Source organism: Rhineura floridana, chromosome 2, assembly GCF_030035675.1.
Source record: "Rhineura floridana isolate rRhiFlo1 chromosome 2, rRhiFlo1.hap2, whole genome shotgun sequence".
Taxonomy (NCBI): Eukaryota; Metazoa; Chordata; class Lepidosauria; order Squamata; family Rhineuridae; genus Rhineura; species Rhineura floridana.
Window position 1 is genome coordinate 205,037,571 of NC_084481.1, and position 25,610 is coordinate 205,063,180.

The 25,610-nt window shown below is 41.4% G+C and overlaps 1 protein-coding gene across 8 annotated transcripts in view; it reads right to left on the minus strand.

The window, feature by feature from the left end:
• Positions 1-11,517: 11,517 nt before the first annotated feature.
• TTC7B (tetratricopeptide repeat domain 7B) overlaps positions 11,518-25,610 on the minus strand; it is a 178,621-nt gene continuing 164,528 nt past the window's right edge. For all 8 annotated transcript variants that reach the window (XM_061611948.1, XM_061611949.1, XM_061611947.1 and 5 more), the window contains one exon: positions 11,518-12,572. In XM_061611948.1, the coding sequence (XP_061467932.1) occupies positions 12,351-12,572 (222 nt within the window). In that variant the 3' untranslated portion in view covers positions 11,518-12,350. The remainder of the gene's footprint in view (positions 12,573-25,610) is intronic.

A 25,610-nucleotide genomic window follows, 5' to 3' on the forward strand; every position in this document is an offset into this window, starting at 1 on the left:
TCCAAGCTCTGCAGGAGAGAGACGGGGAAATACAACCCTGCTCATTATCTCTCAGTGGCTTTCAATAGAGTTGACCATTTATTTTATTAATTTATTTTATTTATTATTTGATTTATATCCCGCCCTTCCTCCCAGCAGGAGCCCAGGGTGCCAGACCATGGTATCTTTCTGGAGCATCTCTGGGAGGTGAGAGCTGGGGGCACTGTGTTTCAGTGGTTCCGCTCATATCTCCAGAGCCACTTCCAAAAAATAGTTATCGTATTGTTCAGCACCATCGGAATTGTCCTGTGGTGACTTGGCCACAGTACTCCATGCTCTAGTAACTTCCAGATTGGGTTATTGCAACACGCTCTATGTAGGGCTGCTCTTGAAGACAATTTGGAAACTTCAACTGATCCAAAATGCAGCAGCCAACTTACTGGCTGGGATTCCCTTTAGAACTCATATAACCCATTTTAAAACAGCTGCATTGGTTGCCAGTTTGTTTCTGGGTCCAATTTAAGGTGCTCATGCTAGTATTTAAAGCCCTTCATGACTTAGGTCCCAAAGACCCAAACCCTCCTTCCCTACAGACCCTCTCAGGTATTGTAACCAGTAGAGGGGGCCCTTTTGGTAGCTCCACCACCCTCAGAAGGTCAGGAGTGGTGGTGGCCTGAGAATGGACATTCTCTAAGGTGGCCTCTACGTTGTGGAACTCCCTCCCCACAAAGGTGCATCTGGCAACTTCACTGTAGTTTTCAGTGAATGCTGAAGAAGCATCTCTACCCTGACCTTTAACACCTGAAATACGTATTTTCAGGACGTACCCTATTTTTGTGATGTTGTGATTTTAGGTTAACTGTTTTTAATGATGTATTTTAGAATTGTTGTAACCCACCCTGGGACCTGTGGGTAAAGGGCGGGTAATACATTTAAATAATAACAATAATAGTAATAATTATTATATCAGAACAACACTCTTGACACCATTTTGCCTGATGTGGGTTCACTTTGCTTAAATACCAAAGCAAGTCACTGGGCAGATAGAGTGTGATGAGTGACTCCCATGAATCCCAACTCACAAATTCAAGGAATTGAATTTAATTCTGAACTATAGAGTGCTTACATATCATCCACCCCATCTTCAGTGATTCTACATCTTCCAATTTGATTCCTGGACCAATCAAATTTAACAAGTGTGGCCTGTGAGGAACATTGCCTGGGGCTGAGGGCCAGACAGACATGGAGGGATGCATTCAGCCCATGGTTCTCAGGTTGCCCACCCCTGCCTTATATTGTCCTAGGATGCAATGTGGACAATTGCTCCAGGACTACAGAAAAGAAGCTATTCATTTCCCTATAGTAAACAGGAAGTGTATTAAGAGTATATATCATCACTATGAGTGATATGGATGCTGACAGAATTGTGGCAAAAATTAATGGGGACTTCCATCTAATAGTGGCAAACAATGCTGTGCAGATGTTAAAGCTTCCTTAAGTTCTGCCTCAGGCTCTTGAGCTGAGGTTCAAAGACCAGCTGAAAACTGGGGCCAGGAAGGCATGATTTACAGCAGAGAAGCAGCGAGTGAGAAGAGGGTGCTTAAGCTCATTGCTCCTGGTGGTGATGGTGTGGCATCTGCAACCTGGGCTGGGAGAAACAGGTGAGGTGAATTGTAGGGGGAAACCAACAGGCCACTGAAGGGAAACCCACTCTGTCATTTCTCTACAGCATATTGTATCCTCTTGGTCTTAATCTGCACTGAAGCAGCAGCAGCAACTTGGCCTTACGAGACATTAGGCTAAAGCATGATGTGTAAACTCCATCCCTGAATTGGTTGATGTAATGAGACTGGGGCAGAAGGTGACATGTTGAGTAAGAGTGGTTTCTTACGCTCCTTTGTGAAGGTATTGGAATCTGCCTTACACCAAGACAGATCATTGGGTCCAGCTACCTCAGTACTGTGTACACTGAATGGCTCTCCAAAGTTTCAGATGGGTTTTTTCCAGTCTCACCTGGAGAAGCCAGGGACTGATGTATTCTGATGCAAGCACCGACCTCAGCACAGGCAAGGCAAGGGTACCCTGGATAGCTCCACACAGGGCTCCGGCCAAATAGCGATTGACAGTAGGGCTCAGATGTTCCTTCAGCAGCAGTTACTCTTAGAAGGAGCCTTATATAGTAGTTATAGCTCTGAGTGGCTCCTTCTATTTTCACTGATATGTGCTTCTTCATTAAAAGAGGCCCAACTTTCTCCTGCAGTCATGTACTGACAGTGAAAGGGAGACTCCAGTGGCATAGAGGCTTCTTGTTGTGTAAATTTGTATGCTTGTTAAGCAGAGATTGTCAACGGTCTGAAATGCGTGTGTGCCAGTGTGTGCGTTTACCTAAGTAGCAGGCTTTTACCTTGCGTTGAGATCACTGAGACTTAGTAAAATAAGAAAAGCTATTTATAGAAATACATAGTAGATAGAAAGGCATACCTAGTTCTAACTAAGTTGGAGGCGCAACGCCCAGGCTTGGGAGTTGCCCTCATGGCTCAAGAGAGAGAGAGAGAGAGCAGAGACAAAGGGGTCTCCTCTCTCTCGGACAGTTGGAGAAGAGAAGGAAAGGGTGGAACGAGGAGGGGTCGATAAGCCTCCCTAAGATGTATCAGTCTAGCGATGGAAGGAAGTCAGTCAGAGCATCACAGGTAATCAAGCCTATCCATCTGGAGGACCCTAACTCTATCTCCCTTCTGGAACATAAACAAAAGAACAAAACAGGAGTTGGTCTTGCCCCACTTCCAACACTTCTGAGCTGGAGTCTTCTGAGCCAGAGGATGGCAACACAACATCCTTGGGCTGGAGGGGTACCAGCTTTGCAGATTTTGTACATAAGGGCTTCCAGTAGCTTGTGTGCTTGTGGTCCTGAGGAAATTCCTCTTCTCACTTTGAATTTCTGGCTTCGGAGTCCAATACAGGATTATGACACTATGTCCTCTACCACTGAGCTATGGCCTTCTTAGGTCAGCGAAAAAGTATTGCAGAAGTTACATTATAATCTGAGGACATCTGATGAAGTTCTCTACAGTGTCATTCCAACATTAGACTTGGTGCTGGGTTTCAGCAATAAGCAATCTAGCCAAAGCTCCTGCTGATTTCTGTAGCATCCCAAACCACAAGTTGTTACAGGCCTAAGCTTAAGCTTTTTTGTCAGACAACCAACTTTCCCCCATATATTATTTATTTTTAGAAATCCTGCTTTATTAGGCTAAAGCCTCTAAAAGTGACAAGCAATATATATTAACACAAAATACATTAAAATATGCATGTTAAAAACAGAAAAGAAATATCACTCTGAGAGGGGACTCAGCTACAATTCTCAAAAGTCCAGGTGCAGGAAAAGTCCAGGAGGACATCAGACTTAACATTAGGTAAGCCCCTTGAAAAGAAAGTTCCAGAATGGAGGCACCACCATTGGAAAGGTCTAGGTCTGCACCCATTTAACACCCAATCGTGGTGGTAGGGACATCTGGAGAAGGACCTGCAAGGAGATTTCAGTAATTGGGTAGGTTCATGTGGGAACTGGTAGCCGTTGAGGTAATGTCATCCATAGACACTTTTCCCACACCACAGTGTTCATCGCTGTCTTCTGCTATAAATACAGTAGTAGCAGATCTGAACAAAGCAGCTCTCTCTCATGTTGTTGCACTCGGATACTGGCCCAGGAGCACATCAGTCAAAGTAGTAGTACATCCTACGGGGCAGCACAATGAGCTCTCTGTGCTTGCAAGCAGCCTCCTTCCTGACTGAGCCTGTCCCTTCCTCTTCCATCGAGCTGAACCCAAACCCCCGCCTTAAGGCACAAGCGGCCTTTCCACACAAATCTTGATATTTTGTTTATTGCTAAACTACTTTATTGCTGAAGAAATGCCTGAACAAGGGACTTGGAATCTAGCCTGTGGGTTCTTCACTCAGCTTTTCAACAGCAGTGGACTGACGCTCAAAGCTTTCCTTGTACAAAATGAATCCTTGAGCTCTGGCTTGCGCACTGTAACATGTGCATATGAAGTATTATGTAACTCAAAACACACCAGTCTTCTATTGGTTTACGCCTTCCATAAGAAGCTATGTGTATGCACAGATTCTGAATGGACATTAGCGTGAACTAGCAGAAAATATTTAAGCAAGTTTCAGTGACAGTGGTATGTATTTCTAAACAGGAATAGGGCTTCCTCTTGCAGATTTGGCTATTTTTGTTCACACAGAAACAGTTATAATTGGAAGAAAGTAGGATGCCTGAACTGCTGAAATTTGATTCTGACAAATGTTACATAAAAGTTGAATGGTTTTTACATGTTATTCTTATATGATACTTATGTCCTAATGAGCTTGTCACTTGGGAATTTAAAATCAATTTAAAAAATCAGGTTAATACACTATTGTGGCTGCAAAAACAGCCAGTAATGTCAGGAATTATTACAAGTGCTACAAACAGAAAAAACAATAATCAACCACTTTACTTGATTAAAGATATAGTTTTACTTCCAATGAAGTCATTGCACTTGTGCAACAGAATTTTCCCTTCCTCTCCTCCCACCCCCCCAAACTTGCTCCAGAGGGCTGGAGGTGTGCAGGGGATGAAAGAGAAAGTTCTGCTGTGCAAGCAGTCGTTCCGCAACTGCAGTGATTTTGATGGACATAAGTTGTTAGACAAGTTTTGTAGGTGGTACCAGTGGCCTCGGGAGAAAAAACAGTGCATAGTATCTCAAAATAGTTCAGAAAAAGAGAGGAAAATATTACCTGTACAGAATGGTTTCCATATGATAGGCAGTTGAAGAACTATAAGACTTGCTCCCATGAAGGGGAGGAGAAGAACTATAAAAGGCAATGGAGGGTAGAAGGAGCAAGGTATATTTATTCTGCTCAAAAGAGTATGTGGCAGATTTACAAGAAATTTACAGCTGTACGTTAGGACCTATTATAGGGAACAAATCAATGTCTAAAATAAATAAATGCCTAAAACTGAATGTATTGATCACAATCAACACCACAACATTACAAGTAATAGCATTGTGCCTATATTTGTCATGTGTGAGAGAATCCCAATCAGATATTGTATATTGTGTCAATGCCACTTCAGGCACTTGAAATTACAGCTCCTCTATACGTAAGTCCAATTTTACAGTAGGCAAGACAGCCATGCTCTTCCTGAATCTCTTTTAAACTGAGGAGAGTCCAGAATACATCAGATTCAATCAGGATCTGGGAGTAAGCCCCACTGAACACAGTGGGACTTACTTCTGAGCAACTATGCACAGTATTGCATTGCATGACATAAAAAAAGGACTTGTATGCCTGTATAACAACCCACAGCAACTGGGTCCACCAATCCAATGTGTTTCATGCAGCAAAGAGGCATGAATATAAGACAGTGCGAAAATTCTGATTGTTGTTAGCAATACAGGATCAGTGCTGCAAGCACAGGAAAAGTATGTGTACTGCCTGGTTCAAATGTGGCGTATTACAAGTGATGGAAACTGAAGAGCAAAGAAATCTGGCTGCTAATCTTCTTCAGTCCAGAAGACTAGAATACAGTGATTGAAGGATACAACTTGTTCAAAAACAACATAAGGAATAGAAAGGGAAGTGGAGTCGTGCTACATGTTAAAAATATGTATCACTGCACAGAAATACAGTAGCTCCACTGAGAGTATCTGGATTAAAATAAATGGGGCAAGGAATAAAAGGAACATGGTGGTTGGAGTCTACTACCGACCACCCAATCAAGAAGAAGAGGAACCTTTTGCCAAGCAAATCGCCAAAGTTTCAAGGAAGCACGATGTAGTAGTAATGGGGGACTTCAATTACCCCAGTATCTGTTGAGAGACAAATTCTGCCAAACACGGCTCTACCAAGAAATTCCTGACTTTTGCTGGAGATAACTTTCTCCTACAGAAAGTAGAGGAAGCAACTAGACGATCATAGAATCATAGAGTTGGAAGGGGCCTATAAGGCCATCAAGTCCAACCCCCTGTGCAATGCAGGAATCCAAATCAAAGCATTCCCGACAGATGGCTGTCCAGCTGCCTATTGAATGCCTCGTGTCGGAGAGCCCACTACCTCTCTAGGTAATTGGTTCCATTGTCATATGGCTCTAACAGTTTGAAAGTTTTTCCTGATATTTAGTGGAAATCTGGCTTCCTGCAACTTGAGCTCATTATTCCGTGTCCTGCACTCTGGGACAATCAAGAAGAGATCCCGGCCCTCCTCTGTGTGACAACCTTTCAGGTACTCGAAGAGTGCTATCACATCTCCCCTCAGTCTTCTCTTCTCCAGGCTAAACATGCCCAGTTCTTTCAGTCTCTCCTCATAGGGCTTTGTTTCCAGTCCCCTGATCATCTTTGTTGCCCTCCTCTGAACCTGTTCCAGTTTGTCTGCATCCTTCTTGAAGTGTGGAGACCAGAACTGGATGCAGTACTCAAGATGAGGCCTAACCAGTGCTGAACAGAGGGGAACTAATACCTCACGCGATTTGGAAACTATATTTCTGTTAATGCAGCCTAATAAGCATTAGCCTTTTTTGCAGCCACATTGCACTGTTAGCTCATATTCAGCTTGTGATCAACGACAATTCCAAGATCCTTCTCACATGTCGTATTGCTGAGCCAAGTATCCCCTATCTTATAGCTGTGCATTTGGTTTCTTTTTCCTAAGTGTAGAACTTTGCATTTATCTGTTGAATTTCATTCTGCTGTTTTCAGCCCAATGCAACAGCCTATCAAGGTCCCTTTGAATTTTGTTTCTGTCTTCCATGGTAATAGCTATGCCCCTCAATTTTGTATCATCTGAAAATTTGATAAGCATGCTCTGTACCTCCTCATCCAAGTTGTTAATAAAAATGTTGAAGAGCACTGGGCCCAGGATCGAGCGCTGTGGTACCCCACTCGTTAATTCTGCCCAGTTTGAGAAGGAACCATTGATAAGCACTCTTTGAGTACAATTCTGGAGCCAACTGTGGATCCACCTGATATTTGTTCTATCCAGCCTACATTTAGCTAGTTTGCTAATCAGAATATCATGGAGCACTTTGTCAAAAGCTTTGCTGAAGTCGAGATATATTATGTCCACAGTCTACAAGGGAGGTTACCTGATCAAAAACGAGATAAGATTAGTTTGTTCTTCATAAATCCATGCTGGCTGCTAGTAATCACTGCATTGGTTTCAAGGTGCTTACAGACTGACTGCTTTATAATCTGCTCCAGAGTTTTTCCAGGGATTGACGTTAGGCTGACTGGTCTGTAGTTTCCCAGTTCCTCCTTTTTGCTCTTTTTGCAGATAGGGACAACAGTAGCTCTCCTCCAGTCATCCGGCACTTCACCAGTCCTCCATGATTTCGCAAAGATAATAGACAGCGGTTCTGAGAGTTCTCCAGCCAGTTCCTTCAATAATCTAGGATGCAGTTTATCAGGCCCTGCCGATTTGAACTCGTTCAAGGTGATTAGGTATTCCTTGACCGTTTGTCTATCAATCTCAAGGTCCAATCCTGCCCCTTCTACTTCATGTTTCCCGGGAGGGTCATAGACCTTTTTGGGAGAAGACTGAAGCAAAGTAGGAATCAAGCACTTTTTAGAATTTCCTTTTTTAGAAACTCCCACCCATCTTGGACTTCTTTTCTCGTTAGGGTCGCTTGCCATGGAACCGTACTTGCAATTGTTCTGAGTTTATTAAAATCAGCTTTCCTGAAGTCCAGGGTGCACGTATGGCTACTCTCAGCTTTAGCTTCTGTTAAAATCAAGAATTCAAGTATGGTGTGGTCACTTTCCCCCAGAGTTCCCGTAACTGCCACTTCATCCATCAATCATCTCTATTGATTAGAATAAAGTCAAGGATAGCTGATCCTCTGGTTGCTTCCTCCACTTTCTGTAGGAGAAAGTTATCTCCAACACAAGTCAGAAATTTCTTGGAGGGGCTGTGTTTGGCAGAATTTGTCTCCCAACAGATATCGGGATAACTGAAGTCCCTCATTACTACTACATCATGCCTCCTTGAAACATTGGCAATTTGCTTTTCAAAAGTTACATTCTTGTCTTCTCCTTCATTGGCTGGTTGGTCGTAGACTCCAAACACCACATTCCTTTTATTACTTGCCCCATTAATTTTAATCCAGATATTCTCAGTGGAGCTACCAAGCTCATCTTCCTGTATTTCTGTGCAGGGATATATATTTTTAACATATAGGGCGACTCCACCTCCCTTTTTATTCCTTCTGTTCTTTTTGAACAAGTCATATCCTTCAATTGCTGTATTCCAGTCATGGGAGTCATCCCACCAAGTTTCAGTTATACCTATCAAGTCGTAATTATCCTCCTGTATTAAGAGTTCAAGTTCGTCCTGCTTGTTTCCAATGCTCTGCGCATTAGTATACAGACATCGAAGACCATGTGAATTATAGCTCCTTACTACATTTTTCTTAGGACTGTTACTGGGCCCTATTAGAGCTGATTTCTCTGTTCCCGTTACTGTGCACAAGCCTTCATCAGTCGTTACGACCAAGTTTACGTCTCCCTCCCCCTTAGGATTCAGTTTAAAGTCCTCCTGATGAACTTCTCCATACTGTGGCCAACATTCTTCCCAGTCCTTGTGAGATGCAGCCCATCACTTGCCAGCAGTCCATCTTCCAGGAACCATAGCCCGTGGTCCCAGAATCCAAATCTCTCACGTCGGCACCACCTTCGTAGCCATTCATTCACACGGCGTATTTCCCTTTCCCTTTCTACTCCTCTTCTAAGTACTGGAAGGATGAATGAAAAAACTATCTGGAGCCCAAAGTCCTTGAGTTTCCTTCCCAGAGCTTCAAAGTCTGATGTGATTTCTTCATAGCTCCGTTTGGCAGTATCATTTGTTCTCACATGGATGAGGAGAAAGGGATACCTGTCGGTGGGCTTGATGAGTGATGGCAACCCTTCCGTCACATCTCTAATCCGTCCTCCTGGTAGACAGCATACCTGGTGAGTCCATGGATCTTCTCAGCATACTTGGGTTTTGATCCCACACAGTACAGAGTCTCCCACTACTAGTACTCTTCTCTTCTTGTTGTGGGGCGTGGTTTCATTGTCCCTGATTGATTGAGCTTCAGGCTCTTGCTCGTTGTCGCATGGGGTCTACTGTAATTCTTCTACCACAGGCTGTCCTCCAGTCTCATCCTCGAGTGGTTGAAAGCAGTTCCATAGTTCCACTGGTGAAGGGTGTCTTCTAGCTCTTCTACTCCTAACTGTCACCCTTTCCCACGGAGTTTCCACTTCGTTGTTCCTCTCCAAAGCAGTGTCCTCTTTTGCTACCACATGCTGTTGCTCCTCCACCTCCACTTCTCTTTGCTGCTGTTGTTCCAGCGTTCTAAGAACTCTTCATCTTCTCTTATAGTCCTCAGTGTGGCTACCCACTGTTCCAGGCCTCACACATTTTCTTCCAACAGTGCCACATGCTGCACCAGCTATCCTTGACTTGATTCTAACCAATAGAAATGACTTGGTGGATGAAGTGGCAATTACGGGAATTCTGGGGGAAAGTGACCATGCTATACTTGAGTTCTTGATTTTAAAGGAAGCAAAAGTTGAGAGTAGCCATACACGTACCCTGATTTTAATAAACTCAGGACAATGGTAAGTATGGTTCCATGGCAAGCGACCCTAATGAGAAAAGTCCAAGATGGGTGGGAGTTTCTAAGAAAGGAAATTCTAAATGCACAGTGGCAAACAATTCCATCAAGGAAAAAAGGGGGAAGACAGCAGAATAAGCCAATGTGGCTTCACAGAAAGCTTAGAGATGTCCTGAAAACAAAAAAGGACACATAGGAGGTGGAAGGAAAGCCAGACTACAAAAGGAAGAGTACAGAATTGCAGGGATGGCATCAGGAAGGCTAAAGCTGAGAATGAGCTGAGGTTAACGAGTGATGCCAAAAGCAACAAAAAAGCTTTCTTCAGGTACATCCATAGTAAAAGAGAAAAGAAATGGTGGTACAGCTACACGATGAGGATCGCAAAATGATAACAGATGACAAAGAAAAGGCAAACGTGCTCAATTCCTACTTTGGCTGTCTTCTCCCAAAAGAGGGTCTATGACCCTCCTGGCAAATGTGAAGTTGAAGGGACAGGATTGCAGCTTGAGACTAATAGACAAATGGTCAAGGAATACCTAATCACTTTGAACAAGCTCATATCTCTAGGGCCTGATGAATTGCGTCCTAGAGTATTGAAGGAACTGGCTAAAGAACTCTCGGAATCACTGTCTATTATCTTTGCGAAATGGTGGAGGATGGGTGAAGTGCCAGATGACTAGAGGAGGGCTAATGTCCCAATCTTCAAAAAGGAGGAACCTGGGAACTACAGACCAGTCAACCAATCCCTGGGAAAATTCTGGAGCAGATTATAAAGCAGTCAATCTGTAAGCACCTTGAAAACACTGCAGTGATTACTAGAAGCCAACATGGATTTATCAAGAACCTGGCTCCTGCCAGGAGGAAGGGCGGGATATAAATCAAATAATAAATAAATAAATAAACAAAATAAATAAGAACAAATCTTGCCAGATTAATCTTATTTCATTTTTTGATCAGGTAACCTCCCTCGCAGACTGTGGGAATGCTGTGGACATAATATATCTTCATTTCAGCACAGGTTTTGACAAAGAGCCTCATGATATTCTGAATAGCAAGCTAGCTAAATGTCAGTTGGATGGAACAACTATCTGGTGGATCCACAGTTGGCTCCAGAATCACACTCAAAGATTGCTTATCAATGGTTCTTTCTCAAACTGGGAGGAAGTAACGAGTGGGGTACCACAGGGCTCGGTCCTGGGCCCAGTGTTCTTCAACATTTTTGTTAATGACTTGGATGATGAGGTGCAGGGAATGCTTATCAGATTTGCAGATGATATAAGATTGGGAGGGATAGCTAACACCTTGGAAGACAGAAACAAAATTCAAAGGGATCTTGATAGGCTGGAGCATTGGGCTGAAAACAACAGAATGAAATTTAACAGGGATAAGTGCAAGGTTCTACACCTAGGAAAAAGAAACAAATGCAGTTGTAAGACGGGGGATACTTGGCTCAGCAATACTACTGCGAGAAGGATCACAAGCTGAATATGAGCCAACAGTGTGATGTGGCTGCAAAAAAGGCAAATGCTATTTTAGGCTGCATTAACAGAAGTATAGTTTCCAAATCACATGAAGTATAAATAAAGCCAATCAGGATTCACAAAAAGATTTAACAACACTGTCTCTCCCTCCCCAACTCTAATTATGGTAAACTACAGTTTGACATACTAAACCGTGGTTAATCTAAAATGGAAGAAAATGTTAGTTGCAGCACTGAACCACTGTTTACCACTATGTCTAAACAGAGTCATTGAGCTCAAATCCAGATGTTATTCAAACATCACTGTGTAAATCAGAGTTATCAGATTAATTCAACTCACCAATGTGTCTGTGTCATGATCTGGAGTGCCATTAATTATCATCCAGTTCTCAAAACAAATGAGACAATCACCATATCCATCCAAAAATCATTTTATTATTAACATAATTCCCACTGAGCCAAATGGGTTTATAATGCATAAGGAATGTCAGTAAATATTCCATCTTTAGCATCTTTTTACATATTTCCATTGATAAATAAACTCTGAATTCACATAAAAAAGTTAAACTTAAATAACTAATATTTTCTTTTCTTTTTTTTAAACAGGCATACATTGATAAAATATAAATATTCTTGTACACAACCTCTCTTCTAAATAAAGAATTAGCTACACATCACAGTTATTAACTAAAAACATAAACCTTTCAGCTAATTTGTTTGCTTGGACTACTGTAGAGATGGAGCACAGCAAATTTCACATTGTGATTCTGGGCCTAGAGAGATTGAAAGACATGAAGAGGACAGGTCTTTGACAGGCTTGGTGAAAAATAGGCTGCTCTGGCACTGAGTTTTAACTTTATTATTGTACAGTTGGTGTTTGATTCTATTTAGAGTTTTATATAACACTCAGATGTCACCTAATAAAACATGGCACGATACCCATTTGAACAATAGTATCAGGCTTTAAACGCACTATGGGGCAAATATGTAGGTGATACACAAGTGGTGATGGTGGTGGTGTGTGGTTTCCGCCACACTTCTGGTAAGTCATTTTTCTTCATGAACATTAACATGCTGTATCACTTCCATATTCAGAATCTCCCACAGTAGCGAGCAGATTGCCTGTTCTGTTGTGTTACCTCTCAGTCTGAAGAGCTGCCCTTGGAGTCAGGAGGAAGGCTCATGCAATATGCTTCCAAAGATCCTTGTATCAACGTGAGGCATGACGATTCATCAATTTACCAGGACAGCCTTTCAGAGGACTCGGGGGATGATGGTGAAAGGGACGATGGGGCTGCTGGCTTCGAGCTCCAGAGCTGTCAGGAAACACTCTGTTGCCGCATCGTCATTGCCCTGAGCTTGCAAAACCACCCCAAGCCCATTCCAAACCTCATGGGCCGTTGAGTTCACCTGGACAGCATCCCTAAGGATCTTCTCAGCCAAGCTGTATCTTCCAAGCTGGTGAAGTATCAAAGCCTGCAATGAGCAGAGAAAGGAGTGGCATGAAAAGGTTGGGTAAAGAGCAATTAAATATTGCAAACTTTAAAAAGAAGAGCACAAATTGCAGTCAAGTTGAGGTCCATGGCAACAAGGCTGGATAATGCACCAGGAAAACATTTAATGAAGCTACAAACTTCCGTTTTGGAAAAAGATGGAATGTGTGCAATGCAAATTCCGCCTCACAGAGGAGAAAGAGAAGATGGGGAGACAGCTACAGCTGTCACATATGTCCTGAATGGATGTCTCTCTCTACTTCAGAGAGGGGGAAGGAAGCCATTGCCTCCCTTCATCACACTTGCTTGTCATCTGCAGCCCAAGGCCAGGAAGAAAGTCAGTGCAGGCACTGCGGCTAACGGCTCCATGGTAAGTGGGGCAGTGGAATCTGCTCTAGGTTTTAATCCAGACTTTCAAGCAGCAGCCCAAGGTAAGGATTCCACTGCCCCACTGAAAGTTGGGACTATGTTTAGACTAAAACCCGGAGCGCATTCTACTGCCCCATGACATGGAGCCACCAGCCGCCACTGAGTTCAGGGCTATCTGATAACTCCTTTCCTCCTGATCTCTGTCTGGCAAGCGGGAAGCCCAACTGAGGGTTCCCCCTCTTCCCAACCCAGTGCAGGGCCTGTCCCCTTGCTAGTATATGTCGGGGAGGCAGGGATAGAGGAGTCTAATAAAAACAAGAAAATATAAAGGGGAGAAGACTTTTTAAATGCAAGAGAACTTCTGACCCAGCTCTCAGCACACTCTTCAGTAGCCTCATTGATGCCCTGCTAGACGGTTGCTAAGGAGGTCAGGTTTAGGGATGCTGGAAGAGGAACTATCATAAGCAGGAGTCAATTAGGAGGAATCAATACTTGACCTCTGTTTTTACTGTATTTTTAATGGTTTTTACTGTATCAGTTTTTTAAAAAAACTTGTAAACTGCTTTGATGTTTTTAAATGAAATAGCAGTATGCTATTAAATAAATAAATAAATAAATAAATAAATCAGCAGCTGGCCGTGCTTCCCAATTTCTGAGAGAGTATAATACTCTCTCTCCCTCTCCTTCTCCCTCTCTCTCACACACACATACACACACAAGTACTGCAATTTTTATTCTATGGTGGGGTTTTTTTTAATGTGTTGTAAACTGCTTTGATTTTTTTTACAAAATAGCAGTATACAAATACTTTATAAATAAATAAAATAAAAAAAATAAAATAAAAACAAAACCATCACACTTTTCTTTGGATGAGATGTACACTAATATAAGTTTCATTTTAATCCGAGCAAGAGTGTTGAATTGAACTGAATTTATTTAATTCGGTCCAAGACCAGCAATTTTGACACAAATATAAATACAGACATATAAAATACATTTTACCCAAGCCTGATACCAGGTGATAAAATAATTGAAATAAAATTTAAGATGATTGGACCAAGCTCTTTCTGCGAGCCATGGCCGCAACACAGAATTTCGCAACCATATCCGTGATGAATGGATCTCAATCTTCAAGTAAAACATGGACTTCATTTTCTTCGAAAGTTCTGATCCTTTTAAGAAGGCAGGGATAGATGAACAGAGTGCAAAGATCAGAATAAAAGTGACAATGTAACTTAACGTGCTCCGGAGTCACAGATACAGAGCCTGTCTGCATAGGGCACTTTCTTATACCTCCCATCAAGTAAAGCCGAGGGAAGAGCATTAAATCTGGCCCGGGAAAATGCCTTTCTGTACTTGGGAAGACTCAAAGTAGTTAGGTAAGTCGCAAGTGCGGGCACCTTTGCTCTGGGCCTAATATAGGGAAATGCTGGCAACTGACTCATATTAAACTGAAGTTCTATGTCCCTAATACGTTGCATGGTGAGTTCTTTGGCTTTGAAATATCCCAGTTGTAATATAGCTGACTGGGAGAAGCCTAAGGACAACAACTTAGAGGTCACCATATATTTCCCTCTAGATTGAAAAAGGTCGGTAAGGATTAATGGGGCAAGACCCAGGGGGGCAAAAATCAGCTTAAGCCACAAACTTATCCTATAAGCCCACGCCCTGGTCTCAACCAACAGGGTGTCTACCTCTCGGTGTAATGCATGTGCACACACAGTTCTAATTAGGGAATCAGATGCAGAAGTGCAGGGCTTGAGCCCCTACTGATTTAGCTGAGAGGAACCTTTAAAGTGCAAGTGCACACTATGCAAGCCTGGAAGAAAAGAGACCTATTCAACAGTGCTTTTTGCAATTTTCCATTACAGTTGTTAAAACAAACAGCATCTATACTTCATCAACACACAAATAAATGGTTTAGTTGTACACATTAATTTGCAATTATTAGATTCAAGGAAAAAAACCATTTTTTCCTGCTAATGTGCCAAGTAATTGTTAGGTAGCTATTTTTTGGAAGAGGGAAGTATACACATTTAAACAAGATGTGAAGTTTTCAGGAGATATTTGAAAATACCAAAGAGGAAACTAAGCACAAGCTTTCTGAATTCCTAGAAGAATGAGATCATAAATCTATTAGTCTACTGAGGACTCCTCCTATTTCAAATCCTGGCAAATAGAAACAACCCCTTCGAGAAAACAAACAGAACAGCAAGGGGCTATAAGCTATGCTATTTATCTTTGTGTGTGTGTATATGTATATATACACACACATATATACATACATACGCATATAATTAGTACATAAAGACCACTGAGCACACATGCTAAGAAAATCCCCATGACATTCCCTCTAAGGTATATAGATATGACATTTCTTACTCTATTTATCTTACTTAATCAGCAGAATGTACTTTAGTGGGATAACTGCGCTTATATAAAGCGTGCATCAATATATTTTATTGAACCTTCAGAATTCAACTGTACTGGTAACAAGTATTTTTGAATCATAACTTTATACAAATCTATGGGGTGATGTTGCCTGGAATACTGTTAAGTGCTCTGGCTGCCACACCTCAAAAAGATATTGCAGAGCTGGAACAGGTTCAGAAAAGGGAAACCAAAATTATCAAGGGGCTGGAGCAATTCCCTCTAAGAAAGGGTCACAATGTTTGAAACTATTTGTTTAGAAAAATGTGAATCTGAAACAGGTTAATAAATTACATATGACATGGATAGAGAGAAAAATGTCTCCCTCTCCCATAATACTAGAATCTGGGCCATTCTATGATTAACCTGGAGCCTGTGATGACAGAACTTTTGCCTAACATTATTTTTGCCCAAAATAATAGGTTTGAAGCACAGGAAATGTCTAAATGTTTGTGGCATGATCTAGTGGGCATGGCTCCACCAAATTTTCATCTCCTGCATGCCCCCTCAGTGACCTCATCTCTCTTGCATGTGCAGAACTGCCTGCATGAAGGGCATGGATGGGTTCATGACATTAGAAATGTTAAATTCAACCTTCCTGCTGAAATATGACAGACCCAATTGGTATTGGCATTCCATTGGCTCTTTAAGTCACACTGTTTAGGCAAGTATTCCCCTGAACTTGAGCTTCCTGATCTGATTGTTTTCAACTATTTCAACTGTTTTAATTGTTATGCTTTTTAGCAGACTTGTTTTATTGTAATTTTTAATTATGGATGTTTTTAATGTTTTGACTGAATTGTTTTATTGTGTATTTATATTATGTATAGATTTTATGTTTGATTTTATAACTGTAAATCTCTTAGAAGCCATTTTGGTATGCAAGTGGTATGGAAATAAATACTTGACTTATGAACTATGATAAAAAGATTAAGCAAATGTGGCTTGAAATGCACCTGTTGTTACAAATATGAGTGGTGGCAACACCTGCCATCTCCAAAGATGTAGAATTACGATTTTGTATGTTTGGTGGTGTTCTTCTTACATTGCTTCTTTCCTGTGTTACTACTGTTTCTACAGAAAATCTAACCTAGAAAATTATATTTCTCTCATTATTCATCCTAGAAATCTGTGTCAAATTTATTTTTATTAATTTCAAAGTGTTTTTATTACTCAATGTCATATGATGGTGAAGACAGTCTTTTGTGTTTCAAACTGGAGATTATGTTCTACGTCTATTTTGGGCGCATTACCAGTTGAATCTGAAACTGCAGTTTGATGTAATATCAGACTGATTACAATATGTTGCTACTTAAGCAATGACTCTAGGTGTTGGAAAAAATAAACTTGGCCTGCCCAAGATTTATTTATTTATTTAGTTGCATTTCTAAACCGCCCTATAGCTAGCAGCTCCCAGGGCGGTGTACAACATGATAAAACCACAATATTTAAAATACAGCAAGTGTGTATTGCGCAGACAATATAAAACATTATATAAACAAAATAAAAGAAAACTAGAAATAAAATAAATAAGATTAAGAAGCATAAAATACATTAAAATGCCTGGGTGAAGAGGTGGGTTTTTACCTGGCGCCAGAAAGATGACAGGGAAGGCGCCAGGTGTATCTCATCTGGGAGGGCATTCCATAATTCGGGGGCCACCACCGAAAAGGCCCTAGATCTTGTTACTGTTCTCCGGGCCTCTGTATGGGTTGGGACCCGGAGAAGGGCCTTAGACGTCGAGCGGAGTGAACGGGTAGGAACATAGCGAGAGAGGCGTTCTATCAGATATTGCGGTCCAGTGCCGTTAAGGGCTTTATAGGTAAGGACCAACACTTTGAATCTGGCCCGGAAACATATTGGAAGCCAGTGCAGTTGGGCCAGAATAGGTGTTATGTGGTCGAATTTCTTCATCCCAGTAAGAACTCTCGCCGCAGCATTCTGCACTAGCTGAAGTTTCCGAATCGTTTTCAAAGGTAACCCTACGTAGAGAGCATTACAGTAATCCAATCTAGAGGTTACCAGAGTGTGAATAACTGAGGCTAGGTTCTCCCTGTCCAGATAGGGTCGTAGTTGGGCTACCAGCCGAAGCTGGTAAAACGCATTTCGTGCCACCGAGGCTACCTGAGCCTCAAGTGACAGAAGTGGATCTAATAAGATCCCCAAACTACGGACCTGTTCCTTTAGGGGGAGTGTAACCCCATCTAGGGCAGGTCTGACATCAACCATCTGAGCAGAGGGCCCCCCAACTAACAGCATCTCAGTCTTGTCAGGATTGAGTTTTAGTTTGTTCGCTCTCATCCAGTCCATTATCGCAGCCAGGCAGCGGTTCAGTACAGCAACAGCCTCACCTGAAGAAGATGAAAAGATGCATGTTTTCAGCCTGCTATGCTTAAACTACTCCACTTAAGGAAAGGTGGGCATGATCAATTAAAAACATAGAGCATATCTAGAAATTTGCTCGAATATATTTCACCTCCTACTGTTTTATCTTGTGCAAACTGAGGCACTCCTCATGTTCATTGGAGACTATTCTGCAGAATAGTCAGTGCCATAATTCCACAATTATTTTTGGAATATTTTTAGTGTAAATTTTACAAAGTGTTGCTGTATTTCACATATTCGCAGAAGCAAAAGAAAATGATTTACTATAGGAAACTTCACTAAAATTGCAAAGTAAATCAAACATATTTAAAATGACTACCTGAACTGTATCAACTGTCTTAATATTGTTCCTCCCTGCTAAAACAAGATCAGCACAGCACATGTCTTGTTTCTGTTCTCTGAGCTGATTGCAGGTGTTGCCACCATTCACCATATGCTCAGAGGCACGTTACCAAATTCTTCCAAGCTACACAGGAAGAGGATTGGACTGTGCAACCCAAATGGTGTTTGCATTTTTACAAATTTGTAGAGCAGTACAATATCTCAGAGAGGAGGACATGTTTCCTGCTCCCCTGGAGCATTCATTATAGCTGCCCAATTTTCCTGCTTTTTAAAGTTTGATAGAAATATCTGTTGGCTATAGGTACGTTCTTAAATCGCAAGGTTTTTTTGCCTATTAGTGAATTTCTCTGCTTTTTAATCTGAAAGGTAAGAAATAAGATCCTGTGCAAGTTTGCTGAAAATGGACTGATCATTTGCCTGCTTACTGAGTTCAATGTGATTTACTCCCCTGCAATCATGCTTAGGATAGGTGAAACTGACCATTGGGGGATGGGGAGGGGTGGAGGATGGGGAGGAGGAAAGACAGAGGGAAGGAGGAGGGCAGGTTTGATCATTTGCAAGCTTATTGAGTTCAGTGGGATTTACTCCTGTGCAATCATGCTTAGGATAGGTGAAACTGACCATGCGGGGAGGAGAAGGGAGGGACAGCTGGAGTGGGCAGGGGAGGAGGAAGAAGGAAGAGCAAAGGAGAGGAAGGGAGATAAGAGGGGAAGGAGAGGAGGGAGGGGAAGGGCAGGTCTAATCATTTGCATGTTTATTGAATTCAGTGGGATTTACTCCTGTGCAATCATGCTTAGGATAGGTGAAACTGACTTGGAGGAGGGGGGAGGGGAGGGAAGGGGAGGGAAGGAGGGGGACAGGGAGAGAAGGGAAGGGTAGGGGTAAGAGGGAGGGGGAGGGGCAGAGAGGGGAGGAGATTGGGTGGGTGAGCACTGGGCGGGGGGAAGGCCCCTTTACTTTCCAAAAGTAAAGCACTGTGTATCAGTATCATTGTTTTTCAGGGTTTTCCCCAACTTTTAATTATATAGCAGACACATCTAATTGCCACCCAAAGGCTATATAATAAGAATATTATGTTCTTAAAAAGCAAGTATGTTTGTTACCATTTTGTTAATTATTGATCACAAAAAAGGACATTCCAGCTGTATCAGTTGCAGATACAGCAAGATGCACCATTTTCAAAGTTCTATTGTGCTGACTATCAGGGCAAAGTTAAAAGGATAAAATCAAAGAAACAAACAAATAAATCCAGACATCTCCTCCTTATAGATTTTATTGTCCATTAGCAGGAGTACCACAGCTACTTCTCTAAAGAAAGCATGAAATGATACAGGAAACTGTTTATTAGTTCTGTCCTTTGGAGAAAGGTTATATGTAACATTTAATCTGCTTATTCTAGTTAGGCAGGTGCCTTGTGCAAATGAGATTAAATCTCAAAGACACATTCAGGTTGGAAATTATGAATTTAGTAAAACCAATATGCAGTCAAAGAACCAGGCATGGATTAGATAATACTGCTAGTGTTCATCCCAAAAAAGGCTTTCAGAATTCAAACATTTCCTGCTAATACTAGCACCTGGCTAACAATAAATTAACTTTGCATTCAAAGAAAAAATGACAAAAATTAATAGCTAGTCAAACTATGTATTTGAGCCAGTCAAGGCTTTTGTAATGTAATAACCATTTTACTGTCAAATACAAGACATTTATTTAGTAGGAATAAAACCTTTATACTATTGGGTATTAGATTAGGTTTATGTATTTTATCTATGATCTCCAAGAATCTCACTAAGTCAATGGCAACATTAAAATTTATTTGAATGATTATGGATTCTTCCTCTAATGATAACTGTAAAGCTTCACCAGATAATTTCTTTTGAGTTTTATATGTGTGGATTCTTGATAAACATCAGAACCAATCTCTCCTCCCCCTCATTTTTAAACATGTTGAGGGGGGCTATCAAAACAGAAGACATATTTGTTTGGAAATTAAAGAGTTTCAAAACAGAACTTTGGAGGATTCACTTGTTTGTTTTCTGAAGCAAAAATAATAATAAAACAAGCGTATTATTGAGAGTCTCCACAATAAAAGAATAGATCAATTATATGTGACTCTTCTATTCAGACAGTCACAGTGGAGCACTGAACCAGACAGTGGAACATTGTTTGTACGCAATATATGTGTTGACTATGTTATTCTGTTTGCTATTCATGTCTGTTCCTGCCTATTTAATTGTACAATGCAGCCTCTCTAGTACACTACATAAATTCAGCTGTGTAATCAATGCTATGGCAAAGTTTCCGATCCTCACTGTTGTTAACATCAACCCCTCCCCAACAAACCTTGGAGCTGAGGTATTGAATTGCTGTTCCCTTGCTGCAAAACACTTGTTGCTAGGGGAAAATGTTCTTCTGCTTGACAACAGAGTTTTTAAAAGGTCAACTCTGGCGTTGCTACTTACTGAACTTTATTTTGTTCCAATATAATGAATGCACGAAACAAATTAGTGAATTCTAGAAGTCCCTAGGATGAAAGAAACTCCTCACAGAAGAAAAAAAAACCTTTTCAGGGTTCCATTTATAATAAAGAACATATGAAACAGAAAGTTGCCATGGTTTGTTTTAGCCTACAGTGCTTCAGGATGACAAATATATATTTTAAATATGTCAATCAACTGATGTTTCCACTCACTTAATGTTAACTAATTAGATCAATTTCAAGAGAAGCTAAAAGGGACCTGGATATACTGAAAGTAAAATAATGTACCAATGTTATTTTAGGGGCACCAGGTTTAAGAGATGGACTCTAACTCAGTGGAAGAACACATGCTTGGCATGCAAAAGGTCCCCAGCTTAATCCCCAGCATTTCCAGGTAGGGCTGGAAAAGAAACCGCTCCTATTCTGTGCAGACTATTTACTGAGCTGGAAGGACCAATGGCCCAACTTGGTATAAGGATGCTTGCTATGTTAACTCATCCTAAATTCACACTAGCTATGTTGTTGTTATATGCCTTCAAGTCGATTACGACTTATTGTGACCCTATGAATCAGCAACCTCCAATAGCATCTGTTGTGAACCACCCTGTTCAGATCTTGTAAGTTCAGGTCTGTGGATTCCTTTATGGAATCATTCCATCTCTTGTTTGGCCTTCCTCTTTTTCTACTCCCTTCTGTTTTCCCAGCATTATTGTCGTTTCTAGTGAATCATGTCTTCTCATTATGTGTCCAAAATATGATAACCTCAGTTTCACCATTTTAATTTCTAGTGATAGTTCTGGTTTAATTTATTCTAATACCCAATTATTTGTCTTTTTCACAGTCCATGGTATGCACAAAGTTCTCCTCCAACACCATATTTCAAATGAGTTTTTCTCTCATCCGCTTTTTTCACTGTCCAACTTTCACATCCATACATAGAGATTGGGAACCATGGTCTGAATGATTCTGACTTTAGTGTTCAGTGATGCACTTTTGCACTTGAGGACCTTTTCTAGTTCTCTCATAGCTGCCCTCCCATCCTAGCCTTCTTCTGATTTCTTGACTATTGTCTCCATTTTGGTTAATGACTGTGCTGAGGTACTGATAATCCTTGACAAGTTCAAGGTCCTCATTGTCAACTTTAAAGTTACATAAATCTTCTGTTGTCATTACTTTAGTCTTCTTGACGTCCAGCTACAGTCCTGCTTTTGTGCTTTCCTCTTTAACTTTCATCAGCATTCATTTCAAATCATCACTGGTTTCTGCTAGTACACACTAGCTATAAGAGCTCAAATTAAATAAATCATAAAAGAACATTTATTTTACTGTTACTGTTAAATGGTTATATCTCTTGTTCTAAGCCACTGTGGGGATTCTTTTTTATTCCTTTCATGCACAGTGCTACTAAATGGAGGTTCCTGATGCTTAAAAGAGGTCTTGAATTTACAGCAGCCTTCCTCAACCTGGAGCCCTTCAGATGCTGTTGGACTACAACTCCCATCATCCCTGACCATTAACTATATTTGCTGGGGACAATGGGAGTTGTAGCTGCAGGGATGAGACTGTGCTGGGACCATCAAGGGGCAAACATTTCCACCTGCCTTGCCCCACCCCTCTGCCTGGGCTTTATCAGGAGGAGCTGCAGGCTGAGTCGTGCTGCTGCAGGGATGAGACTGTGCTGGGACCATCAAGGGGCAAGCATTTCCACCTGCCTTGCCCCACCCCTCTGCCTGAGCCTTATCAGGAGGAGCTGCAGGCTGAGTCGTGCTGCTGCAGGGATGAGACTGTGCTGGGACCATCAAGGGGCAAGCATTTCCACCTGCCTTGCCCCACCCCTCTGCCTGAGCCTTATCAGGAGGAGCTGCAGGCTGAGTTGTGCTGCTGCAGGGATGAGACTGTGCTGGGACCATCAAGGGGCAAGCATTTCCACCTGCCTTGCCCCACCCCTCTGCCTGGGCATTATCAGGAGGAGCTGCAGGCTGAGTTGTGCTGCTGCAGGGATGAGACTGTGCTGGGACCATCAAGGGGCAAGCATTTCCACCTGCCTTGCCCCACCCCTCTGCCTGAGCCTTATCAGGAGGAGCTGCAGGCTGAGTCGTGCTGCTGCAGGGATGAGACTGTGCTGGGACCATCAAGGGGCAAGCATTTCCACCTGCCTTGCCCCACCCCTCTGCCTGGGCATTATCAGGAGGAGCTGCAGGCTGAGTTGTGCTGCTGCAGGGATGAGACTGTGCTGGGACCTTCAAGGGGCAAGCATTTCCACCTGCCTTGCCCCCCACCCCTGCTCTTAGTGACATTTGTTTGGGGACTGTCCTTTACCAGGAAGATGAATGTTTTTGGTTTGCTGTTCCTGTTTTTTTAGCTTTTCCGTTATTGTTAGTTTTTATTGTTAGTCTCTTAATGTTTTGATGTTTGCATGTTCTGCTTTGTACGTCGCTTAGAGTGGCTGACAATTCAGCCAGATAAGCGACTAATAAGTCGAATAAATAAATAAATAAATAATAGTAAAAAAAAAATCTGGAGGGCATCAAGCTGGGGGAATGCTGATCTTACGTATTTTATTTATTTACTTGCAGCATATATAGACTGCCCTATAATAGAGTTATAGGGTGGCTTACAACAAGAAATAAAACAATTTAAAATTGAATAACAATAAAATAAAAGTATATTACAGCAGAAAGGCAAGTCACAGAGAGTAAAACCAGCTTAAAGCTAAAACAAATTAGAAGGCCTGGGAAAATTAAAAAGTTTTCACCAGGCACCAAAACACCACCAAAGCAGGTGCCAGGCAAGCCTCTCTGCTATGTGCAATTCAGCTAATATATCTTATCAGCCTAATAACTGTTAATCCACAAAGTACCACAATAGTTCGTATCTTTTTGGATTTGCAATGACAAGTTGAAAAACCAAGCACTGTGGTCTGTTTTAAAAAGATGTGTAATTGGCATGCAATTAGCTTTGCGGGATTACCTTTAGGTTCCTATGGCAAAAGAACACAAGACCCACTGCTTATCACCCTTAGAGATCTATTTCTGTTTAAATCATAACATTTCTCTCAATGCACCCACACAACTCAGCTGCATGAGGCCTGATTCATACATGGTTTAAAATGCATCTCTGCAACAATCAGAACTATGAATTTGATCTCAACAAAAACCTAGTTTTTCAGGAATCCAGCTCCACCAAATGCCAGAGTTTGTACAATAACAGGACATCCCAAATTACACCCTTTGTCAGTAATGCTACTACACAGCCAGTTCTCCTTGCCATCTTTCTAGTACACAATGCTTTACACAGGTTTTATTGAATGACTCCAATGCTCAAGCACACCAAGGCCAATTTTCCCACGTTTGTATCACTGGTCAGTGTATCACCTCACTACAGCAGGATAGTGGTCCATTTATTTCCCAATAACTGATGGCTGGCACAAAATAAAGTGTATGTGGTGGTGGCAGTAGCAGTAGCAGCTGTATACCATACTTACATTAGCACATTTGGATGAACATTTCCACAGTTTATGAGAGTATCAGTTCTGTAAAAAGGCTGGCTGAAAAGGTATTTGTATATGTGTACATGTATCACACACACAAAACTCTTCATCAAGTAAGTTGCTTTCAATAAAGGTGATGTGAGTCTGGCCTATTTGGAAGAAATTCATGTTGCCATTTTGTTCTCTTTTGAAATTGGACAAATTTGGGTTTCAACAACAGCAAATGTACCAGGAAAAAAATTTCAAAGCAAAGGAATGTAGTGAACTGTTTAATGGGGCATAGTCCCCTGCACACTCTTTTAATGTAAGAAAATAGACCTGGCCCCACTTTCTTTCTTTCTTGACTGACTGACTGACTGACTTTATATCCCATCCTCCTACCAGTAGGAGCCCAGTAGGAGCATGACTACACCATTATATATGAATGGTGCAGACCTGTGCACAAAATATACACATCTGCTCCATCATGTGCTACAACAGTATGAGTGATCTATGTGCCAAGCCATAAACACTTTAATTCATTATATGATAGGCTCTATCCGGAACTGCCAAGAAAGCAGTAACATTCATGCAGAGCTTGGAAAAGTTACTTTTTTGAACTACAACTCCCATCAGCCCAACCCAGTGGCCATGCTGGCTGGGGCTGATGGGAGTTGTAGTTCAAAAAAGTAACTTTTCCAAGCTCTGTCCCATGGTTTTGAACTTGCAGTAACACAGAAAAAAATCTGAAAGGTGGAAATCGAGTTGGCCCCGATTGGTCAAGTAAGACCATTACATTTTGACATCAGCATGACTTGCCTGTCCTCCAAATCTACTCTTATTTTTTCACCTCCTGCTTGCCCTAATCTGTATTTTATATCTGATGTTTAAGCAGCAAGTTATTTTTTAATTAAAAGTGACAAAATAAAACAAATTTCTGTGTTTATTATGGTTTCTAGTGCAACTAGAAGTCTTAGAATAAGCAGAGAAAAGTACAGAAAAGCTCTTCTAGGCCTTGTTAATCTACTTTAAATCTGAAAAGCTCTTCTAGGCCTTGTCAATCTACTTTAAATCTGATGATGATGATGTACTGCCTTCAAGTCGAAAAAGGAAGAAAAAAGTAAATAATATTGATACAAGAGCCACAAGACATGGCTAGCACAAAGGATAATTGAGCTATATTAGACCACCAAGGAGTTCTAACTCCCAACTGATTAACAATAGAAACAATTTTATTTTATTTTCCCCCCCAAATTAGGCTACTGAAACAAGGAACTTTTTTGGGGAAGGGGAATCAGAAATGGATTGCTGTGTGACAGTTCCAGTACTGAAAACAAATTCCTGGGTTGAAGAGGTGCTCTGTTCCTGAATGCTAAGTACATTTCTGTCCTCCTTTCTAAAGCACTATTTTACATTTGGGTCCAGCTGATAATTCTCTGGGTTCTAGGGGGTAAAAACAGAGTAGATTGTACAAGCTTGAAGCCTGTATTAATGCATCTTATATAATTGATTAAATGTATAAAAAATATAATTTTCAAATCGAGATT